Consider the following 22,149-nt stretch of genomic DNA (forward strand, 5'->3'; position numbering starts at 1 on the left):
AGCAGCCCTTTTCTCCTGGCGGGGCTTTGCTCTTTTTCATTCTTTCTTTCTTTTTTTTTTTTTTTTTTTTTTTTTTTTTTCCCTCCCCCTCCGTTTTTCCCTTTTAAATTTTTCTTTCTCTTTTTCTTTTTCTTCATTTTTAAAAATCTTTTTGATATTTTTGAAACTCCTCGCCGGGAAAAGCAAAACCGAAAACGCTTCCCCGCAACCTCGCCCCCCTGCAAAAGGCTCCCAACCAACCAACAGCAACAAGCAGAGAGCAAAAGAACCCCCCCTCCAAAAAAAATTTTAAAAGAAGGAAAAGAAAAGAAAAAGCGAGAGAGCTGGAGACCAGCTCCATCGATTTCAAATCCAGGATTTTATCCAGTGTATTGAGGGGTTTTGCTTTTTTTTTTTTTTTTTCGGTCTCTCTCTCTCTTTTTTTTTTATTTTTTTTTTTCCTCTTCTTACCCCCTCCTCCTTTCTTTCACCCCCCGCCCCCCTGTCCCCCCTCCTCCTCCTACTCACCCCCCTTTTTTCCTTTTCATTTTATTTTGGATCCTGCTAAAATTAGCCGGGACTGCTCTGGGTGTTGCGTGTTAATTTGATTTACTCCGGGATTCCGGCTTTCCAAGACGCCATTTTCCCCCCTTTCTCGCTCTATCTCGTTCTATTTATCCCTCTCTATCTATCTTTTATCTCTCGAGCTATCTCTCGGTCTGTCTGTCCGTCCATCTCGCTCTCCCCGGTGCCTTCCTCCTCCCCCCGCCCTCCTCCCTCTGCGCTCTGCGTGCGCTGCGCGGCCGGGCGCTCCCCTCATCCCCATCTGACAGATGAACACCGCCATGGGTTTGCCGCAACACAAGCAAAAGCACCTTTGGGGGCTGTGGCGAGGGATTGAAACCGGGATCTAAAAGAGACGAGACAAGAAGGGGGGAAATCCGAAGAGGAAGAGGAGGAGGAGGAGGAAGAAAGAAGAAGAAGAAGAAGAAGAAGAGGAAGCTACTAAGAAGCCCCCGCTGCCGTTTTGGGGATATGGGTTAGTAAACGCGGGGGGAAAAAAAAAAAAAAAAAAAAGGGGAACAAAAATTCGGATGCATCGAGGAAAGGTCTGCCTTGATGATCGGGATTGCAGGAGGATCGTACGCCTCTCTCCTTTTCCTTCCCCCGCTTCTTTTTTTTTTTATTTTTAAATTTTTTTTAATTTTTCCCCCCTTTCTGCATGCAAAAGTTAATGTGGTCCCTTTTTTATTTCCCCCCCCCCCCCTCACTGTTTTGACTTTGCAATGGCGCGGAAAAGGGCTTTATTTATTTTTTGGGAGGGGAGAATATTTCTCCTCTATGCATTGCATGCGAATCCTCCTCCCCATCCCCTCCGACCCCTTCCCTCCCCATGCTTTGTGCCTGTTTCGGGGCATGTGTGAGTGTCTGTGTGTGGTTGTCGTGGGGTGGGGGGGTACTGCTGGTGTGTGTAAAACCGTGCTACTGGGAAGGGGTTGGAATATTTTTTAGGAGTTTGAATAATGTATTTATTTCCCCCCCCTCCCAACCCCGAGCTTTATACCCCCTCTCCTGGCCCCCGCTTTGGTAGCCTAAATGTGTGTTTATGCGTGTAGGTGGCAGCTATGTGTGTGCCCGTGGAAATTTGGGGGGGGGGGGGGGACACACACGACCCCCCCGCTTCGTAAATTGCAGGTTAAGTGGAGCTAGAGAGCAGCAGTGTAACCTTCTGGGGATTTGTGTGTGTGTGAGTGTGAGCCTGTGTGTGCGGGGCTCCGCGGGTGAACCGGGGGGCGCCGCTGCCCCGGGGTGGCCCCGCCGTGTTTTGACATTGAAAAGGACACGCAGCCCCGAAAAGCTGCGATTTTGGGGAACAACGGAGTGGGAGGACGGGGTGTGTGTGTGTGTATGGGGGGGTAGTAATTAGCAAAGCGGGACACCCCCCTCGCCACCACCCCCACCACGTTCTGTGGCCGGATAATGGCTCTTAAATAAGCCGCTGAGTGCCGCCCCCGGGACCCTGGCGGCCCCTTGAGCCCCTACAGGGGGTGGAAGCGGAGTTCAGCTATGGACAGGCTGGATGCCGCCGATATCGGCGGGCTGGGGGGTGGTTTGGGGAGCAGGGGGTAACAGAGAGCCCGCAGCCGCGGGCGGCTATTGTCAACCCCAGCCCTGGCGCAAGGCTCCTGCCCAGCGCCGGGCACTCGCACTCGCACTCGCACTCACATCACACCCCTTCCTCGCCGGGTTCCTCCTGCGGGTCCCCCGCAGCCCTTGTTGCCCCGGGTGTGAGCGTGTGTCCGTGTGAGTGAGTGTGTCAGCGTGAGCGTGTCCGTGTGTTTGCATCCCAACATCCCACCGCCCCACCGGGCACGGCGCTCCCCGCGCTGCCCCTGCCTGCTGTATTTATGTCTCCGAAAGGCAGTTGAGAGAAGGATTTCCGATTCGTTTCCGCTTCAAATAAACGGCCCCGATAATCCCGGGCCTGACGCCTGATGCTCAAAGGGCACTTGGCCGCCGGGATCCCAACCCGGGGAGGCGGGGGGGAGACAGGGCACACCCGACTCGGATACCCCCGGTGGGAAAGGTTCCCCTGGCCTCGGGAGGGGTGGTGAGAGGGGTTTCGTGCCTGGGGGATGCGCTCGGGAGATGCGAGGGGAGTATCCACCCATTCCGGTGCCGTGGGGTGGCGGTGTCCCCGCGGCTGCCGCTAGCCGGGCTAACCCAGCCGGGCTCTGGGAGGAGTGAGAAATGAAGGGAGGAGGGCAGGGGAGCCGGGAAGGCTGTTCCCCCGGCATACAGAGGTGTTTCATGAACCGCTCTGGGGCGGGGGGAACCCTCCGTGTGTCCTTCTCTATCCGTGTGAAGGATGCAGAGGAGTGGGGAGAGGAGGGCGCAGAACCGGTCAGTGCTCCGCCGTCAGAGAGAGCATCCGAGCCTCCTGGTAAGGATGGAATTGCTCCAGGAGGAAAGGGTTGCTGGCAAATCCAGCCCTGTGTGGAATATTATGGGCCCAAATGATTTGAAAGCATGCAGGACTCGCTCTGTGCAGGCGACAGAAATGGTATTATCAGGTGTCTAGACACAGGTAGTGACAGCATGAACCTGAGGAAATAAGTGGATCCTTTATTATGGACAGCAAAAATTCCTTTCAGGGAATCACAGAATCAGAGAATGTTTTGGTTGGAAAGGATGTCAAATCTCTTCTCATTCCAGCCTCATTCTCTCTCAAGGCAGGGACATCTTCCTCTAGACCAGGTTGCTCCAAGCCCCATCCAGCCTGGTCTTGAACACTTCCAGGGATTGGACACGGTCATGAGAAAATGTGCAAGTGTCTTTTTCATGCACAGCTTTCTGCACTTCCTCAGTATTTGCTGAGATAACGCCCCTCATAATAAACCCCTTCCACTCTGAGGAGAAACTTTTTTTCATCTCCATTTGTTTTTTAGCTGAAAGGAGAAAAATAACCCATCCACACAATGGACTTGTACTTTAATCTGTGCTCTTAGCTCAGAAGGGTTATGTAAAAATAGGGGGAAAAAAACAAAAGCAAAAACACTCAGTGAATGGAGACTTCTCTTCCATCTCTTATTGGCTTCAACTTTTTTTTTCTTTTTTTCAAACTTCTCAGACTCTAAGTTTTAATTGAAACCAGAAGTCTATTGAGAAGTAACTGAGCCAAGAAAACCTCTGTTTTCTCTGCAACTAGGGATGGGGAATAAATAATTTTTAGCTGATGTTATTTCAAGTCGTTTGAGCTTTTTGATTCCTGCCAAAAAGCCCAGCATAGATTATTAACACATTATCATTTTAGGAGGATGCACTTTTTGAAATGCTATAAAATGGTGTGTTAGGTTTGTGCAGAGCCATAAACTATGCTGATTGTTGGCAAACAAAAGAAACAGTGGCCATGATTTATTATTAATAATGATCATAACTGAACTATTTAGCTTGATTTGATATATACTGGTTTTTCTACTGAGGTTGCTCTGCATTTTTTTCAATAATGTACTTTGATTAAGTTGGGAACTGTTCTTCTTTAACAACAGCTATTGCTATGTGCTTAATTAACTCAAGGAATTAAATGTTCAAAAAGGTCCAATCATAATTTTTTGGCTTCAGATGCTGCTTAATCTCCTCTTCTCCTCTTTTTTGACACATCTTTTGAGCTCCTTTTCCTCACCACACACATCTCTTAGGTGCAAGTGCCAATTTACCAACAGGGCTCTTGTTTTCCATTACCAGATTTGCCTAATCCCAGTTTCAGTGACTTTTTTTTCCCCTCTCAGTAGGGCTCAATTGCTCACACATAATCTTTCCCTTCTGTTTTCTTTCCCCTTTGGACAACACCCTCCAGGACTGAAAAACTCTTGCCTTGTGCCCTGAGACTTGCAATTACACAGCAATTTTGACTCTTGACCTAACTAGTAGCAAGAAAGGCTATTGTCTAATGAACCACGTAAAAACAGTTCTGGGATCCAACAGATTGCTGTGATGGAAATGAAAGGTGTCCCAGTGAACTGATGACTGATTTGTTTAACCATGTGCCTAGGGGTTTTTCCTTGTGCCCTCTTAACTACCCATCTCTGGAGTATCTGTGAGCTGTGGGTCTGTAATGATGTTGAAAGGCAGAATTAATGACTGCCCAAAATGCATCCCATGAAGAATGGATGGACAGATTTTATGCTATGTTCAGGAAATGCAGCACCATTTTTGCCTACCACAGGGGTTTAGATTTTTAAGTGATGTGTTTAAATATGCTTCAGGTGATGAGATGAGAGCAGTAAATCTGTGTGCAAAAATCACAGAATCAGAGAGTGATTTGTGTTGGAAGGGAATTTAAACATCACAACATTCCACCCCCTGCCATGGGCAGGGACACCTTCCACTGCCCCAGGTTCCTCCAAAGCCTTTCCAACCTGGCCTTGAACTCACACAGGAATGGGGCAGTCACAGCTGCTCTGGGCACCCTGTGCAGGGTCTCCCCACCCTCACAGGGAGGAATATATTTCTAATATTACTTACCATAAAAAAGTAAGTAACCAGAGGAAATTGATTGTAGGGTCTAGCCTCATTGCTGGGAAGTCCAGGCAACATCAGGGCAGCATAAATCTGAAGTTCAGAGCTAGTCCAAAGTGAGGAAGATGAGAATCTGTGGGAGAAACTTAGTGGAGAAGGTTTCCAGTGTTTTGCTGCAGGGCTTGTGGTTTCCACTGGGACTGGTTTTGCTGCTATTGTAGGTTCTGTTCTCATTACTTTCTCTCTTCCCAGCTCGATAGGAAAGAGTTTCCTTTCCCGTTATTCTTGCTGAGGAAATAAAATGACTTACGCTTTTAGGACATTGTCACCTTGATTAAAGATGGACTTCAAAATCCCTCAATACAGTGTTTGAGCCTGGGGGGACTGTCAGATCTGAAAGAGATTTGCAAACATTTGATATTGGGACTCTTTTCCCTTCTGATATAGACATGAAATCAGTTTTCAAGTGTGTGTGGTTAGCAACACTTGGAGATTGTTTCTTTCTCCTCCCAATGAGAAGGCTTTATCTGATGTGCCTTCAAAAGTTCATTGCCTTTTTGGACTTGTTTAGAGGTGTGCTGGGATGCTAGGACTAAGCACAGCTCTGACACAAGCACTTGGATCCTGAATTCACATTTGCCTGGTTGTAGAGAGTACAAAGTTAAGGGAATAAACAGCTAGGGGGAATAAGGGAAGACAAAATAATTTCTTAAATTGAATAAAAGCAGTCAGAGAATAATACAGATTATCTTTCAGAGCTGAGGAAATGAGTGAAGGAAGTAGCTAATTTCTATTTATCAGCTCTTGAAAAAGAGCAGAGATAGGAGCTATTTACCCTTTTGTAACTGGATTTACTTTGGAGGACAGATTGTCCAAATGCAATGATGGATTATTCAGTAAGGTTTAGGATGACTGGGTATGAAATCTCCTGACATTATTTAATTTAGGATTTTGTTGTCTTTTATGTCTCTCCAAAAGACCAAGTAGAAACTTTGAAGAAGAGCAGGACCAAACAGGAAAGGTGGCCAGAAAAAGACTCAGGGAATACAGACCCTGGTTCTGCTCACACATCCCTGGGTCAGGTTTACTCCTGCTCATGTAGGAACTCTGGTGGGGCTTGTGTACTTGTTTATCCAGCACACAGGGTTTTCAGGGAATACAGGAGCTGTGCAGGTGGTGAGGATGAACCTGAGTTACCTTTCCTGTGCAGCACTGTTGAGTCTGATGCACCCCTTTGAAAGCAAACACAACATGTGGAAAAGCCATGCAAGAGGAGGCCAATTTCCATGTAAATGTGAGGTCACAGGGTGGTGACAAGGCTCTGACCTGCCCTGGTGAGCACCCAGAGCATGAGGTGGCCCAAGACTTGGCTCTGCAATACATTGGGAAGAGCTGGGATTGTGGCTAAACACTGTTGTGGTGTGACTTACTCATCTTCTCAGTGCCTCAGGAAGAGTGAATTCCTGATTCCATGAGGGTTGCTGTGCAGTCCTGGGCAGACAAGGGCTCTGTGAGGATGGCAGCAATGAGAGCAAGGTTTCCTCTACCCTAGTATGGTATAACTCATAGTAGTGCTTGGGAAATCTTTTCAGAAGAATGTGTGGTAGGCGAGCATGGGGTAACCCAGGACCCACTCAAATACCTCAAAATTAGAGATGGGTTAAAGATCGGAAGCCTGAGGTTTTAAGTTACTTCGAAATTTTTGTTAACCTTAACCTTTAAAACTGAGATATATATGTACACAATGAATCACTCTCTTTCTGTCCCAGCATTTTAGCAGATGGGGAAGCCAGTTTTAAGATGGAAGGGAGAAAATGATGATACTCAAACCAGAGGTCAAACTGCAAGGCATTACGGGCACATCTTCCCTCCGTATGAATCCACATATCCTGAATGTCCTGCTGATTTGGTTTCTAAGATTTGGACACTGGTCTAACTTCCCTCTGTGTTTCCACACCCAGTGTGTTCTGGAATGATGCTGTGATCCATGTCTACCTCTCCTTAAGACTTGCTAAATACTTGGCTTTGGAGAATGCAGTGGGGTTTCCACTGAAACTCCTCTGAAATCCTATTAGTTTCCTAGACAAGGAAACCCTTCCTGTAGGCTTCTTTCCCTCCCCCCCCCTCTTTTTTTTTTTTCTTTTTTTTTCTTTCTCTCTCTTAAGCCTTCCTATGGAGTTCTACAGTGAAGATTCAATAGAATTCTGTACTGGGAATAATTCTCTGCTGAATTCCTCTGTTCTTCTTCAGAAGGGATCAGAGACATCAAGCTTAACTGGGGGAGTTCAGTAAGTGCTCAAACAGGACTGTACACATGCAAAGTGTAGCAGGCATCTGGGCAAAGTGTTACTATATGTGTTCATTGTTCCTAAGGCTGCAAATCAGTTTCAAATATTAACCCATACATTCACATCCTCGTAATTTCCATAAATCTTCAACTAATGGGCTCAAAAATTGCATGCTTTCTCTCTTTCATGACAATTTTCTTCCTGAAAAGTTGAGTAAGCCTCTTAGCTATTACTTTTGTTTTCAATTTATTCAGAAAGAGTGGAAAAAGGAAACACTTTTCCTTTTAAAATTGTCCTATCTGTGTGCTTTTAAAGAGGACAGCAGTCTCCATCTTATGGATATAGGGCTTCTCGATGGCCTAGGTCATTTTTTGGAGTTTGAGTGAGACAAAAATTGGAGGCCACGGCTGCTGGTGCCATGACAGATTACAGTGTGGACATCCTGAACTCAATGGTATTCTTGTGGCCTGTTGGCTTAAAGAGAAGGGCACTGGCCCAACAAACCTGTTGGATAGGAGTCATAAATGGCATTTTTTCATAGGCATTGGTTACATTAGAGTTCTGTGTCATAGAAGGTACTCAGAGGAACATGAATCCTGCTCCTCCACATGTATTACTAGCATTGAAGAGACATCTGCTCTTAAAACATGCTGTCTTCTAGGTGTGACTTTTAGGACAGAACATTTTCTACATCCTTAGCTCAGCAAAGAGACCTCTCAAAGCCCTTATGGAAAAAGGCCTTTATGAAAAAAACAGTAGTGTGACTAAAAATTAGAATAACAATGAGGTGTTGCATACTTCTAGGTAGGAACTGAGGACTTACTCAAACCCACAGCCATGCTCCAGATGGGGAACAGCAGCACAGATGCCTCAGTTCAGGGTTCTCTTGGCCCAACAGAGCCCACAGACCAAATTTTGCTTGGTTGGGAGCTAAGTGAAGGATTCAGATGAAGAGACAGCAATCCATGGGTCTATTGATGAAGAGAGATGGTACTCATCACTGACTTGACATTGGATTCCTCCCCAGGATGTTGATCCCATCCCAACTTTTAACATCCTCATGGACTCAGTGTTGTTAGAAATATTACAAGTGACAGAATGAGAGGAAATGGCCTCAAGTTGCTTCAGGGGAGGTTTAGATTAGATAACAGGAGTAAATTGTTTCCTGGAGGGTTGGTGAGGCATTGGAACAGGCTGCCCAGGGAAGTGTTAGAATTACCATGCTTAAAGTGTTCAAAAAATGTGTGGATGTACCACCTGGGGACACAGCATGGCTTTGGGGGAATGGCTGGAGTCCATGATCTCAGAGGGCTTTTCCAACCTTCAGGATTGTATGAGTCTAAGGCAGTAATAACCCAAAGTGCTGGTCCTGCTTCAATAGGGATTTGAGTGGTGAATCTGGGGCTCCTGACCCTCCGTGCTGCCTTGGAGGGAGCCAATGTGTGCAAAGAGCACAGTAAAGTAATTGAGCTTGAGAGGCCTTTCAGGCTTTTATCTCCTTCTGACTCAACTTCACACAGCACTTCTGTAACCACTTCCTCTTCAGCCTCATTAGAGGCAAAGGTGCTCCTTCTCTTTGCCCACAGCAGCTGTCAGTTATCTTGCCTTTATTCCTGGCCTCAGGTCTTCCCATCAGCATGCTCCCAACTAATGTTTTTGTGCCTCTTGACATCGCTGTCCCAGCACTGTGGGCTGCTCTTTGTCCCGTGTGCACCCAGCTGCATCCACTTGTGTCCTGAGCTGCTTTTGCCTCCTGATTTTTTTTCTTCTTCTTCTATCTATGAGGCTTTAAGGGAATTTCTTGTATTTCTGGCCCTGACACTCTCTTTCCCCAAAAGACTCGTGCTCGGCAGGACAAAGCAGTCCCAATGCTTTCCTTTAAATACCCTAAATTATTGCTATTCTTCTTATGCCCTTTAGACACCCCACTTTCTCACAGTCTCCTCTTGATGTTGGGGATACTTGGTGTATTATACAGCACTAAGCAAGGCATCACTGATTACTCAGCATGGAAACACGTAGTGCAGTGTCCTGAATGGACAAAACCCAACCTTTCTTACTCTCAGCATCATTTGAAGCATGCAGAATGGAGTAATATGGAATTTACTGTTTGTACAAACTCCAGACTGGGCAAGGGATAGACTCTGGACTGAAGCCTTTTGGGTCCTCCTTTTGCCATCACTTATGGCTCTGAGAAATGGATGCTGAGCCAAGACATGGTGCATTCCCTATCAGATGTGTTGTTAAATTTTATTTATGTCTTTGTTTTTTTTTTTTTTTCCCAAAGAAAGAGGAAGCTGGTGTATTTGGCACATGTGCAAGCAAAAAATTAAATAATGGAGAAAAAAAAAAAAAAGGTGAAAGAAGGAGTCCTGTGGCAGCAGTAAATAAAAACTCTCTTTAATGATTTATACAGAGAAATAATTTTTCACACATGGTGCAGAGGGAAATGTTTGATCAGAGGGAAAAGAAGAGATTATTGCCCTGCCATGATGGTGTTAGAAGGAGGCTACTGTGTATGATGGCAGCTGTCCAAGAGCAGAGTCAATCTAGGAAAGTTTGGTAACACAGATGATGGAATTGTACAGGGTTTTGCTTTCTGTGGCTGATCTCTGTGCCAATAACCTTTCCCTAAATACCCATAAAACTTTCCATTTGTAGCCTGGAGTAGCTGCTGCTACCTCCAGGATGGTGTGCTTGGCAAGAGCTGGCTGGAACGTAGTAAGTATTTAAGTCCCCTTCTGAGCACACTGACACTTCCTCCCAAAGAGTTTTATGGCTGTTGTTAATGGAATAATTTCTATCCTTGCAGTGGCACACACTCTGCTGTGTCCAGCAGAGTGCTTGGGGTGGTCTCTTGGGTCATCCCAGGAGTCATCTCTGATTGTACAGCACACTGGCAGTGATGATGATTGGTCTGGGAGCTCAGCAACCTGGTATTGACCTGACTTATGCAAATCTATCCACTTTATTTTTTGTGTTGTAATGGGCTGAGGAACAGCTGGCTTCTCTTTCTGCTTTTCAGTGTCCTGGAGACTTGATATTCACAAGGAAAGTGGGCAAAAAGTACATGCCAGCTCTTGATGTCATTAGGATCTAATGCTGCACCTTGATTTCCTACAGAAGTTGTAAATGCTTGAAAGTGTTCCAGGCCAGGTTGGATTTGAGGTTGGAGCAGCCTGGTCTAGTGGAAAGTGTCCTTGCCCAGGGGGTTGGAACAAGATGGTTGTTAAGGTCCCTTCCAACACAAACCAAATTTTTGTTGCCTACCTCAGAAGTGGGAGTCGTTTGATCATTTTAGAGACCAGAAGCCTCTGAGAGAAGGTGTTCATAGGTCTGATGCCTACACTCTCTTTCCCAACACTCTGATAGAGCTTTAGGTTAAGAGTGTGAAGATTTACAAAACCTAGGTAGGGTTCTCAGGCAGGAGCTTGCAAAAGTCCTTGGACAGCAGGATGGGCACACCTTCCTGCAGATGTGTGCTTTGCTACACTGGTGATTGCCACAGCTGTACCTTGGGCAGTATTGCTTTTATTGTCCTTGTGATTTATGGCCATGTCAGTTGTTTAATCATTCAGCTGGTCCTCCTGCAATCCCTGTATGATAGTTAGTTACTTATATAGAAAGGTGACTATCTGATCTAATTATAAAGTCTCAAACCTAATTATGGAGTCAGATATGATTCCATAATCTACTCTAAATGTGTCTATGTTGAGAAGACAGATACGTGTGTGTGTGTGTGTGTGTAATGTACACCCTTACATGCCTCTGTAATTACAGATGCACTTGGATTTTCATTTATTTCTGCCTCTTTGTCTTGAGCAGGATGCTTGCAGCTTCATCTGGCTGTGACAGATATTTGGTTTACCATGTTTTTTCCCTCCAGTGTGACTTTTCCTGGTTTCCTTTGCCAGACTTTGGCACACTGAGGCACAGCCATCACTCAGTTCTGCTCAGGAGGTGCAGAGGGACGGTAGTTCTTGGACTCAGCAAAATCTGACGGAAACAATTATTTCTAGCAACTGCCATTAACTCTTGCTCCTTGTTTTCATGTGGATAACCCATATCTGAATCCTGTTGCTTTGTAGAAAGTCCTCACACAATCCATGCAAAATCAGAGGCAGAGTTAGAAGGATCTAAACAAAAGCAGAGTTGGAGACAGAGGAACCATGTCAAGAAGAATCACATTTCTTCTTCTAATTCACCCTATTAATGAATTACATACCTTAGTTAGATGGACACAAGGCAGGTGACAGGGAAAGGGTGTTTCCTATGTGATCCATATGTGAACAGAAAATAACTGCCACAGTCATTATTTGAGCTCCCTGCCAAAGTTGAGTTGTTCTTTCAGAGGATCATGGCCTCAGGAAGTACGAGAGGCTTTGGTCCAAAGCTTCCACAAATCTACCTCCAGGGCTCTGAACTGTGAATAAATACAGTACTGGTACATGATACTGATCCAGTATAAACTCATACTGGCTCAAATGTCCTAAAAAAAAAAAAAAAAAAGCAGTGATTCAATTTTAATTTTATCCCAAAAGACTTTGTATTGTATCATGTTATGTCACTTGTCTGCACCACACTGGCTTTATGGCTTCCCATCCTCTGGATCTGTTTTCCCATCCTCTGGAACTGCTTTTAAGTCATCACGAAGAAGATTTTAAGCCTTGTATTGTGTGCTTGCCCATTCCACAGGAGTGTGATCAGATGCCTGTTCCTGATCAGCATCAAAGTCATCCTGCTGGCTATCTGGCAGTGCATGCACAGAGACCACAGCCAAGCATAAAATTACAATTTCTTTTTGCAAAACAATAATGAAGGAATAGGCTGGGCCATTTTTGTACTCCAGTATGGGTTAACTGGGTTCAGTGCAGATTGTCACATGCTGGGATGTTGGGTTTTCAAGACCCATGATAAATTGTGAAGTTACACAGACACTGCTTATAAAAGCAGGTTTCTGATCAAAACTTGCCCTTGGCTGTAACATGGGTTGTCCACTGGCCCCTGGCCCAGAGGTTTGCATTTCCACAGGGTCATATAGACCATGGAAGCAGCCTGGGAGTCTTTGGTGTGAAAGGTGATATCTCATCATTAAACACTGCTGCATAGCCTCCAGTGGTAAATGGTTTTAGAAGGATCGAATGTAAAGAGGGCTCCAGGATTCGTAATATTTTGCAGAGATTAGAGATTTATTGCAATGTCCCATGGAAGAATGGAAGATCCACAGGCAACCTGATAGACACAGTGTTTGAAATGTTGTGACCTCCACTTTGCACCCCCTATGAGCTTCAGACTTGTGCCTTAGTTTCCCCTCACTTGAACCTGTTCAGCTGACTTTTTTTCCTTTTCCTCCCATTCATTTTGAATTATATGAATTAAATCAAAGCAGTCTCAGTAGTTACAGTGATATTAGTGTAGCAGTGATTTGGGCAGCACCTCTTAATACTGCTCCCAATTCCCTGCAGGTGTTTCTAGTGCTTGAGCAGTTCAGAGGAACTGCAGAAACACTGGGCAGCTGAGCCTGCCTGGCTTGCAGGTGTTGAAACAGTGTTTGCTTGCTCTTAATGTGGTTGCTGTCACACTCATAATCACAAAATCATAGAACCACTAAGGTTGGAAAATACCTTCAAGATCATTGAATCCAAGCTTGAGGCAAAAGCTATGCCAAGTTTCATTTCACAGAGAATCCCAAGCAGGTGGATTTATCCTCCCTCCTATTGCCTCTCACCTCTGTTTTTGTCCTTGGCAAATTTTCACTTTAATCACTTTATAGCTGTGGCATCTGAATACTCACAAGCACGAGGTTGCCTGAGGCAAAAGAAAGGAGCATATTCAGAACCCTTAATAGGAGACATCCAGTATGACCCAAAGGGAGGTCTTGTACTTGAAGGCCTTTGCCTCCAGAAGAGTGTTTGAGGTGCCCTGAGGAGCTGATAAGAAACGTGAGCACTGGTAACAAGGCTGAGCAAGCAGACATTTGATTATTTCTCAGTACTTATCAGACGAAGTGTGAATCTCTCCCTAATTAAGAGCTAATGCCAACTTCTGTGAAATTTGTTGTCATTCACCTGTGAATTATCCTCCTCAAATTTAACTTGACTGCAGGAAGTCTCCTAGCAGTAACACTTTGTGAGCTTAATTTGGATGGTAAAACACCTCAGTAGCTGCCTGTTGAACAGGACTTGATGCTGGTGAGCACTGGAGCCCTGGAAGGGCAGTTTGGGTCAGCACTTAGAAGTTTAGACATACCTTATGTCCTGAGTATTTAAAACAGAAATAGAGTTCCTCCAGCAACAGGACAAGGAGGAATGGCTTTAAACCAGCAGAGAGTTGGTTTAAATTGGATGTTGGGAAGAAGTTGTCCCCTGTGAGAGTGGGCAGGCCCTGGCACAGGGTGCTCAGAGCAGCTGTGGCTGCCCCATCCTTGGCAGTGCCAAAGTCCAGGTTGGATGGGGTTTGGAGCAGCCTGGGATAATGGAAGGTGTCCCTGTCCATGGCAGGGGTTGGAACTGGATGAGCTTTAGCATCCCTTCCAACACAAACCCTTCTGTGAATCTGTGATTCTGCTCACAGGAGCTCTGAAGAAGGGAGGTTTCCAGTAGAGGTTACACATTCAGAGGCCTGAAGTGAGGTTTCTAATTAGTCAAAGCACAGGTAGCCTGCCCAAACTAGAAAGACGAGTATGATGTCCCTGCACCCAAGTCATTTAACTATTAACCCTGAAGGAGAGTAAGGAGATATCTAAAACAATGACCCAGTTAGTTCTGGGTGCAGCATTTGAGTGCAAGGTTATTTGTTGCTACCTGTGGGTCTGGTGATATCATCTGCAGACTCTTGGCAGAACAGGAGGCAAACATTTTTAAGTTGGGTTTTAAGGTGGATTTGGTATGAATTTATCTGGGTGTAATGCTGTGACTTTATTTATCTGTTGCTTGTTTATGCTGAGCTGGAGGCACACAGCCGAGAAGATATGAGTATTTGGACATTATGACCCAGATTTGGGTCTCACAACCAGACTTTGGAGCAGAAACCTGGCTTTTTATTCACCCTCCATAAAACATTACCCGATGGCTCAAAACCTGAATGGCTCTTCCTGAGCTGAGGGTCCCGAGAGGGTTGGTTCATTATGACAGTGGCATTTGTCCCTTCCTTGCACCCTCGGTGGCTTTGGGCTCATGCTGCTGAGCAGCCCCAGAGCCTGTTCTTTGCAGCCAGCAGTGAGAGGTTAAAAGGCTGTGGGCGGAGGCCGGCACAGAGTGCCCATTGTACATGCGTGCATACCAGAGCGGTAACTCCCTGGAATGCTGCACCGCCGAGCTTTTACCACCTTGTGTTTGTGTGGCAGCCCAGGAGAGTGTGTACATTGTGTCCCTCTCCACGTAGATTAACAATGTGAAACGGCAGATAAATAAGAGGGTTGTTTTTTTTTTTTTCATTTTTTATTTTTCTTGATTGGGCAGGTTGGAAGAGGAAGGTGTCTCTGACTCCCATCACCTCCACAGGAACAAGGAGAGGCAAGGTTCAAAGTCAGTCAATTAGGTGGAGCAGCTCATCACAACTGGGTGGCTTTCATGTACTAATTGTGTCAGTAATTAGCAACTAGCACATGGTTTGGGTTCAAAACTATGTAAGGGCATTAATTAGCCCACTCTGCAATGGGTTTGCAGGATGTGTGATCCCTGCTTCCCAGAAACTGGAGAGACTAGCTGACCACAGGGTGAGTCAGGGCAGGCATGCATGAGACCTGGGATCTGCTGGTTCCTCAAGATCATCTCAAATGAGACCAGTGACATGAGATCTGGGAAATGAGTCTCTCCACTACTGTCAGGAGATGTGCATCTCAAGGATAAGTGCTTTTGTGGTATATTTCTATCTCCTGTGAGCTACAGAATCCATCCCTGAGGCCAGATGGCAGCTCCAAGTTCTCTCTTCTTATTTTCTTTTATTTTCTTTATTTTTTTCCCCCCTTTCTGCTTGGATTGTTAGCTTGGGCTATTCATGGGAACTTTATTTGAATTTGTGTCTGCTGGAACCTGGGTGGAGGTTCCTAGTGATTTCATGGAGCTCTAGATCACTTAGGACTTCTCACTAGTAGCCATACATGCCCAGGCCACACAAGTGACACATGGCCACACTCTAATGCAAATGTGGATCTATATCTAATGAAAGGCACTTGTTATTACTTCCTGTAAAATTTCAAGCTCCTGCAAGGTACTTTTAAAAAACAAAAAGAAGCCAGTGGTACAAGGACATGTGTTTCTTCTAGGTGAGCTGTGCTTTGCAGTAGTGTACACTGGCACTGTTGTTCTGATTTGGTGATAGGTAGCAAGATAATTTTTGTTTTTTCTCTATGACACATTGCTGCCAAGAATGACCTGGGAAATCCCTGGCTGTGCTCAGATCTTGATGGCAGTTGGTCAAGTGTAGCTGAGCTAATCTAGCAGGGAGCTGCTCCTGAAAGAGCCAGTCTGCACCCCCAGCACCTACTCTTGGCAGTGCCTTCCAGTTTCCTTCTCCATTTGCCAGAAGTGCTACTCCTCCAATCCACTGGGGAGCTGTTTTTCCTAAAGTAGTGGAAAATATATTTATTTCTCTCTACTAATTTTGTAGACTTACACTTTTGTGGATTCTTCTGCTAATTTTGTGGCTGAAATTGGCTTGCCATGAGGGGTGTGCATGTGGAGTGGCAATAGGGGAGTTTTAGGGAGAGTGAGTTAAAGCACCTCAATAACCTTTTAAAACACCCCATAAGTATTACATGTAACTAGATGTCCTTAGGTGATATAACTTTTTCCTCAACTGAACATTCACATCTTACTTTAACTGAGGCTTTGTAAGGTACTAAGCAGGAATATTTCCATCTCTAAAGGTTTCATCTCTGATGTTCTGAAGAAAGATAAAATTTGCAAGGTTGAGAGCACAGTCTGTGCATCATCCAACCCAAGGCTTTTCTGTAGAACAGTGGTACCTAAGGGCATGAGGAACTCTGGAAAACCTTGAGTTTAGCTTTCCTCCATGCTTGGAACACTGATATGCCCTGAAAGAAGCCCAGGTGGATCCTCCTGCAATTCCAGTCTCCCACAGAGTATCTTGGGCTGCAGTTGGTCTCTACTGAATTATTCATCCAAAGCAGGATTCCCTTCAGAATAGCTGGCAGCCAAGGGCATGTCCTTCTCACACCTGGGAAGTGAGGAAACAGAAAACTTGAAAGTTTGCTGCTGATTCAGAGGGCAGCACCATGTTTTCTGTGCTCTGATCACTGGGTTATTGTTTAACCCAAGCAAGTGCCTGAGTTTATTTTTTTCCCCCACTGGAAACCCTGTGACAGTGAGCATGTCGAGGTAATGAGGAGGTTCATGGGTGTGGAGAACTGGCTCTCCCCTCATTCATTGAGAAAGTCAAACTTGCATTTAGACAACAGTTTGGATGTTGTTTGGTTTTGTTTTGTGTTTATTTTAATATATGTTCATTGTCATCAATTTAACAACACACATGGCTATTGCTCATTGCTTGGTGATGCCAGATCCAGCCCTCAGAAATGCTGGTGAGCCTTGGTTCCCATTTTGCTTCAAGGAAAGCCCTTGAGATGCTGCAGAGGAAGCATGGCTGTGCCCCGTGCCCTGTTTCAGTCCTCTCCACACTCATTTGATGTATGTGTGTATATGCTAACTTCCTCTTTTTTTTCTCCTTTCTTTTGACAGTGGCACATTTAGTCTCTTCTGAGCATCTTGCAGCCTCTGGGTGACCGGGACATTGAATTTGGTGGACAGTTGCCATTCGCTCCCTGGGATCATATCTGCCCTTGCTTCCCTCATCCCCTCCCATACTCCCCTTCCCTCCAACCAAACTCCAGGGAGTTGTGGTATTGCCATGGAGCCCAGAGAGACTTTGAGCAGCTCCCGGCAAAGGGGAGGTGAAGCAGACTTTCTGCCAGCTGCTGTCACCTCCACGAAGCCTTCACCTGTCTCGGGCTGTGCAGGGGAGACGATGCTGTCTGCGTCAGGCGCGGGGAAAGGGATCCCGGTGAGCAGCGAGAGGCTGGAGCCTGAGGAAGAGGATGAGCTGGGTTCTGGAAGAGACGTGGATTCTACTTCCAATGCAGACAGCGAGAAATGGGTGGCAGGAGACGGCCTGGAGGAGCAGGAGTTTTCCATCAAGGAGGCTAACTTCACGGAGGGGAGTTTAAAACTAAAGATTCAGACCACCAAGAGAGCGAAGAAGCCCCCAAAGAACTTGGAGAACTATATTTGCCCTCCTGAGATCAAAATCACCATCAAGCAGTCTGGGGAGCAGAAGCTTTCCAGAACGGGGAAAAATAGCAAAACAGCTAAAGAGGAGGACAGATCCCACTCCAAAAAGAAGGTAGGTCGCATTCTTTTACATATTCCCAGTTTCTCCCAGAAGCAGAGGGAGAGGGGAGGAATGAATCTTCTCAAACAATCTGTGTCCAAGGCATATGCTTTGCAAGATTTGGCCTTGGAGTAGCACAGGGCAAGTATCATCCTGCACTGCCACATATGCATTGGGAATGATCTTGAACTATCCTTCAGATGAACCAATTCAGAGGAGATCAAAAGTTCAACCAGGCTTCTTCTATTTTTGTATGTAATTGAGTTTTGAGATTAATGATTACATGAGTGAGAAATGAAGGAGCCCACTTCTAAAGTGCTTTGTGCCTGAGCACTAATGCTCAAGCCTTTTGGCAGTTAAAGCATTCAACTGCATTTTTAAAATAGAGGTATGTGCATGGTGAACAATTGAATTCATTCCTATACTCTGGGTGATGGGCTCCATTATTCTTGATTACAGCATTGTGTGAGTAGCACTGTAGTTATGCTACAGAAAATACTTCCTTTATAAGTCTCATTTTCTTCCAGATGCATATAATTTTCTTGAGAGATCCTTCTGCAGAGAAATTTTTGGTACTTTAAGTCTGGGTAAAAATTAAACTTTTTTATTATTATTATTTTTTCACTTATTCAGGGATGAGAAAAGAAAGAAAATTCTTTCTTCATATGAGTTGCTTTCAGGAACACCGTTTTGATTTGCTGTTGGCTTGATTTTTCTGTAGTGTCGCCTACACTTAGTACATAGACCAAATTTAGTTCAAGTGTATTAATCAGCACTGCTGGGGACACAAATTTTTGGATTAGTGGTATTTTCTGTCCTAAGTATTAGCCAAGTATATTTGCTAAGGTCACGATAAAAATACTTCACCTCTGCCTCCTTAGTAACACATGGGCTTCATGATGAGTTCAGACAGAACCCAGATTTGATAAAAGATGCACAAGTGTCTCCAAAACCTGGACAAATTGATCTGGGATTTAGGCACTCGCTGATCAGGGCTTGAGTTGGGTTTGGTTTTCCTGCTCATGCAGCTTTGATCTTTATTCTCCCATACCTTATACACGTGATGGGTACTCAAAGGGCTACATGAAGCCTTGAGGAGGCTAATTGCCTTCTCAGCAGACTTAAAGACCAAAATTTTCATGACACAAAATCATTTTTTAAAGTACTGATATTTTCCACTGACTCAAGGCAGAGCCCAGGGAGATTAACATCACTCACTTTTGGAGTACTTCTTGGAGTACTTTACTTACAAGTTGTAATTTAAAACAAACAAATAACGAAAAAAAAAAAAAAATCAAGGGGATTTTTTATTTGTTCATAATCTTTTAAATGATGTAGTGTATGGGCATGACAGAGGTATCTCTTTTTAACACAGAAGAAGTTTGACCCTGTAACACTTTGAGAAGAGATTTTCCCACCTATTGAAAAGGATGGGCTGCCTTCTTAGCACCAAAAAATGACTAATTTCCACTTTCCTGTCCTCCCTTAATGGTTGTAGAAGTTTCTGAGGAAGCAGCAGAGAAGGAGACTATGCTCAGTGACAGCATAGATGTCACAAGCAATGCTTCCATAGCAATGTAGAGGGGAAAGCAAGAAGTGCAAACTCCTAGATACCAGGCATGGTCTGTGGAGAATATGATTGCAAAAAATGACAGCCTTAATTTCTATTTATCACCCTGTCTGATGGGTATGGAAGGTGTGTTCTTTTCTGTGTGGTCATCCAAAAGGTTGAATAAATAAAACTAAGTATAAGGAAGTTATGTGCGAAAAAACCCAAACAAAAACCAAACAAACTCAGTGAGAACAATAGCTAAAAAAAAAAAAAAGCACCTTGTAGCATGGTTATGATCAGGGTGATGGCTTTAATTGCAGGAGGATAAGGAGTTTGAAAGAAACAGATCAAGGCTCAGACACAGCTGCATCCAGCTTGCACCTGTGTTGAGAGGTCCGAGCTGGCTGGGGCTGTGCTCACACACACCCTGTTCTCAGGCTGGGAGCGCTTTGGGTCAACACTGGTCTAATCTGGCCATTAAAACAAACAAAAAAAAACCAAACCAGCTCAGCACCCAGCAGGTGGGTGCTCTGAGCAGATGGGGAGAAGGCTGCTGCCCCGGTGCACGATTAGCATAACACCCAACGGCTGCCGTGCGGCAGCTGCTGAGCCGCAGCTGTGGCTGAGATTTCCCCAGCAGGGGTCTGGAAGACCCCAGTGCTGTGATCTCAAGGGGTGTGATGGAGACCTACAGCCTGCATCACCAGGATGGGGAACTGGGGAATGGCCTGTGGTCCCTGCAGCTGGGGGGATTTCACACACACCTGCCCTTCGGATCATGGGGTTCCAGGATCGGGCTGTGAGCACATTGCATCAAGGGGTGATCAAAAGCACGACAGAAAAGGAGGCTGGGAGTGAGTGGGAGAAAAGTTCCAGTGCTGGCAGAGTGATTTCTTCTATGGCCAGTGTCTATCTTGTGGTGGGTACAGAAATTTTTTGGGGGAAGATAACTAGGAGGAAACAGCAAGTGGAAGCTTGCAGGGAGATGTAGCTCTCTGGTCTATCTGGTGTGTTTCCCTGGAAGAGGAGAGCATGCAGGAACCCTCTGCATTTACTTGCAGAACCATTGAGAGCTGCAGTCGTGGTTGAGAGGTGGGGAGGGGGAAGTGATTTGTCACATTTAAATGGTTTTGGCGGTTTTGAAATTTCAGCGCAAGGCTGTTTTGATTGCCTGTTGCTTTAATCAGCACAAGCTCCAGAAAAGCAGCTCCTGGCAGCAGAAGGAGGGAACAACACATTTAAAGAACGGGGCAGACCTTCAGCTGCTATCAATTCACTGTCCTTTATGGAGTTTTGCCAGGAGAGTTTGGCCCAATGTACACATTTTCCTCGCACATGAGAGCATTATTTGGCTTTACCACCTTGCTCGTGGATGCAGAGAATATACACAGACTGAGCTGCAAGTGCCATTCTTGTGTCTCTGGTGGGTGGGAGTTGTTGTCCTGCACTTCATGGAGTAGCACCCAAATTTATTTTTCCCCTGAGGATGTGCAAACTCTATCAGCACTTGAAAAATCCCCCTAGCCTGTTGCATAATATTTCCAGCTACATCTCCAGCAGTCCCCAGTGCTTTGAAATACCACTTAAGCATTCTTGCAGGAGTTTCAATACACTCAGCACAGAGAGCAAGTAATGAAAACATGGAAGCAATTTAAGTAACAGCATGTGGGTACACAAAGGACTGGTAATGCCAGCAATGTAAAAAGGGACTGTGAACTGGGGATATAGCATTTATTCAGTGGCCACTTAGGGAGGAAGAAGATATGCCTGTTCCTAAGCTTTACACTGCTCTGCTAATTAGGCAATAGGGGTTAGTGCCTGATTTCTAAAGCTGTGGTCCAGAGAGCAGCAGTGATTAGAAGGGGACTCTGTGGAGAGCCACGATGCTCATGTGCTGAGGCCCGGGGTTTCTGCCTTTGATTCCAGCTGCTACACTATATTAAAAGACATAAACATGCATTAAATACTTTCCTCATGTTGCTTTTCCGTGTGAGCAATCGCCCCGGGGATGTTATGCGATCCTGAATGGGAGGGGAGGGAATTCAAGAGAGGATCTTGCTGGGTGCAGTTGCTGATGCCCCGGAGTGGGGAGGGAGGCAGAGGAGAGAGTATCAGCATTGGGAGCCTCTGCTCAGCTGGCTTGAATGCCTGGCTGCAACCCAACAACTTTTGGGGCTTCTTTTAAGTCCAGACCATGCCAAGTTTCACATTGGCTTCCCTTACTTGAAAAAAAGAGTAAGGGTAGTAGTTTCCCAACCCTTTTCCCGGGGCTGCTGAGAAGTTAAATCATAGCTAGAGCTGCTTCTCTGGCTGCTTGTGTGGCAATTGGAAAGTGCACAAATGCAAGAGTTTTCTCTAGTTTGAGCCCTTTGGCACCTGGGGATGGAGCAGGCTGAATCATTACCACTTCTAAACCCACAAATAGCTCCATTTCATTTAGTCTGATTGGAGAGGGAGGGAAGAAAAAAGCCAGAAGCCCAGAGGATGTCCTGCTGGCATGCTGGCAAGCCCTGCAGCTGCTGCTGTTTCACCTGCAGAAGGGCTCTTTGAGTCAACCACCTTAGCTGCACTACAGGTGCTTCTTCCTTCAGATGAGGAAACTTGTTATCAGTCTGGAAGAATACTAAAAAGTGTGGCACTAAACCCAATGAAGCAACCTATCAGCATTCCCTGCCTGCCATGTAGCATTTAACAATTCCCAGATGAACAGTTATTTCTTTGGTTTCATTTTATTTCCTTTTTTCGTCCCTTCCCTGCTTTTTCTTTTTTCTTTTTTCTTTTTTCTTTTTTCTTTTTTCTTTTTTCTTTTTTCTTTTTTCTTTTTCCTATTCTCTTATATCTTTAAACACTTCATTTTCCACCCCTTATTTCTTTAGGCACAGCCTGACAAAGGTTCTTTGCAGCTTTCATCATATGCATAACGTCCTTCAGAGGCTGTAAGCTTGTGATTTTGTAATTATT

At 45.2% G+C, this 22,149-nt stretch overlaps 1 protein-coding gene across 3 annotated transcripts in view; it reads left to right on the forward strand.

Moving 5' to 3' along the window:
* The first annotated feature begins 492 nt into the window (after positions 1-492).
* Positions 493-22,149, forward strand: part of SETBP1 (SET binding protein 1) — a 244,314-nt gene continuing 222,657 nt past the window's right edge. For all 3 annotated transcript variants that reach the window (XM_079330330.1, XM_079330331.1, XM_079330332.1), the window contains exons 1-2: positions 493-1,018; positions 16,988-17,648. In XM_079330330.1, the coding sequence (XP_079186456.1) occupies positions 17,157-17,648 (492 nt within the window). In that variant the 5' untranslated portion in view covers positions 493-1,018; positions 16,988-17,156. The remainder of the gene's footprint in view (positions 1,019-16,987; positions 17,649-22,149) is intronic.

The sequence above is a fragment of the Erithacus rubecula genome (genome assembly GCF_903797595.1).
Source record: "Erithacus rubecula genome assembly, chromosome: Z".
NCBI classification, from domain to species: domain Eukaryota; kingdom Metazoa; phylum Chordata; class Aves; order Passeriformes; family Muscicapidae; genus Erithacus; species Erithacus rubecula.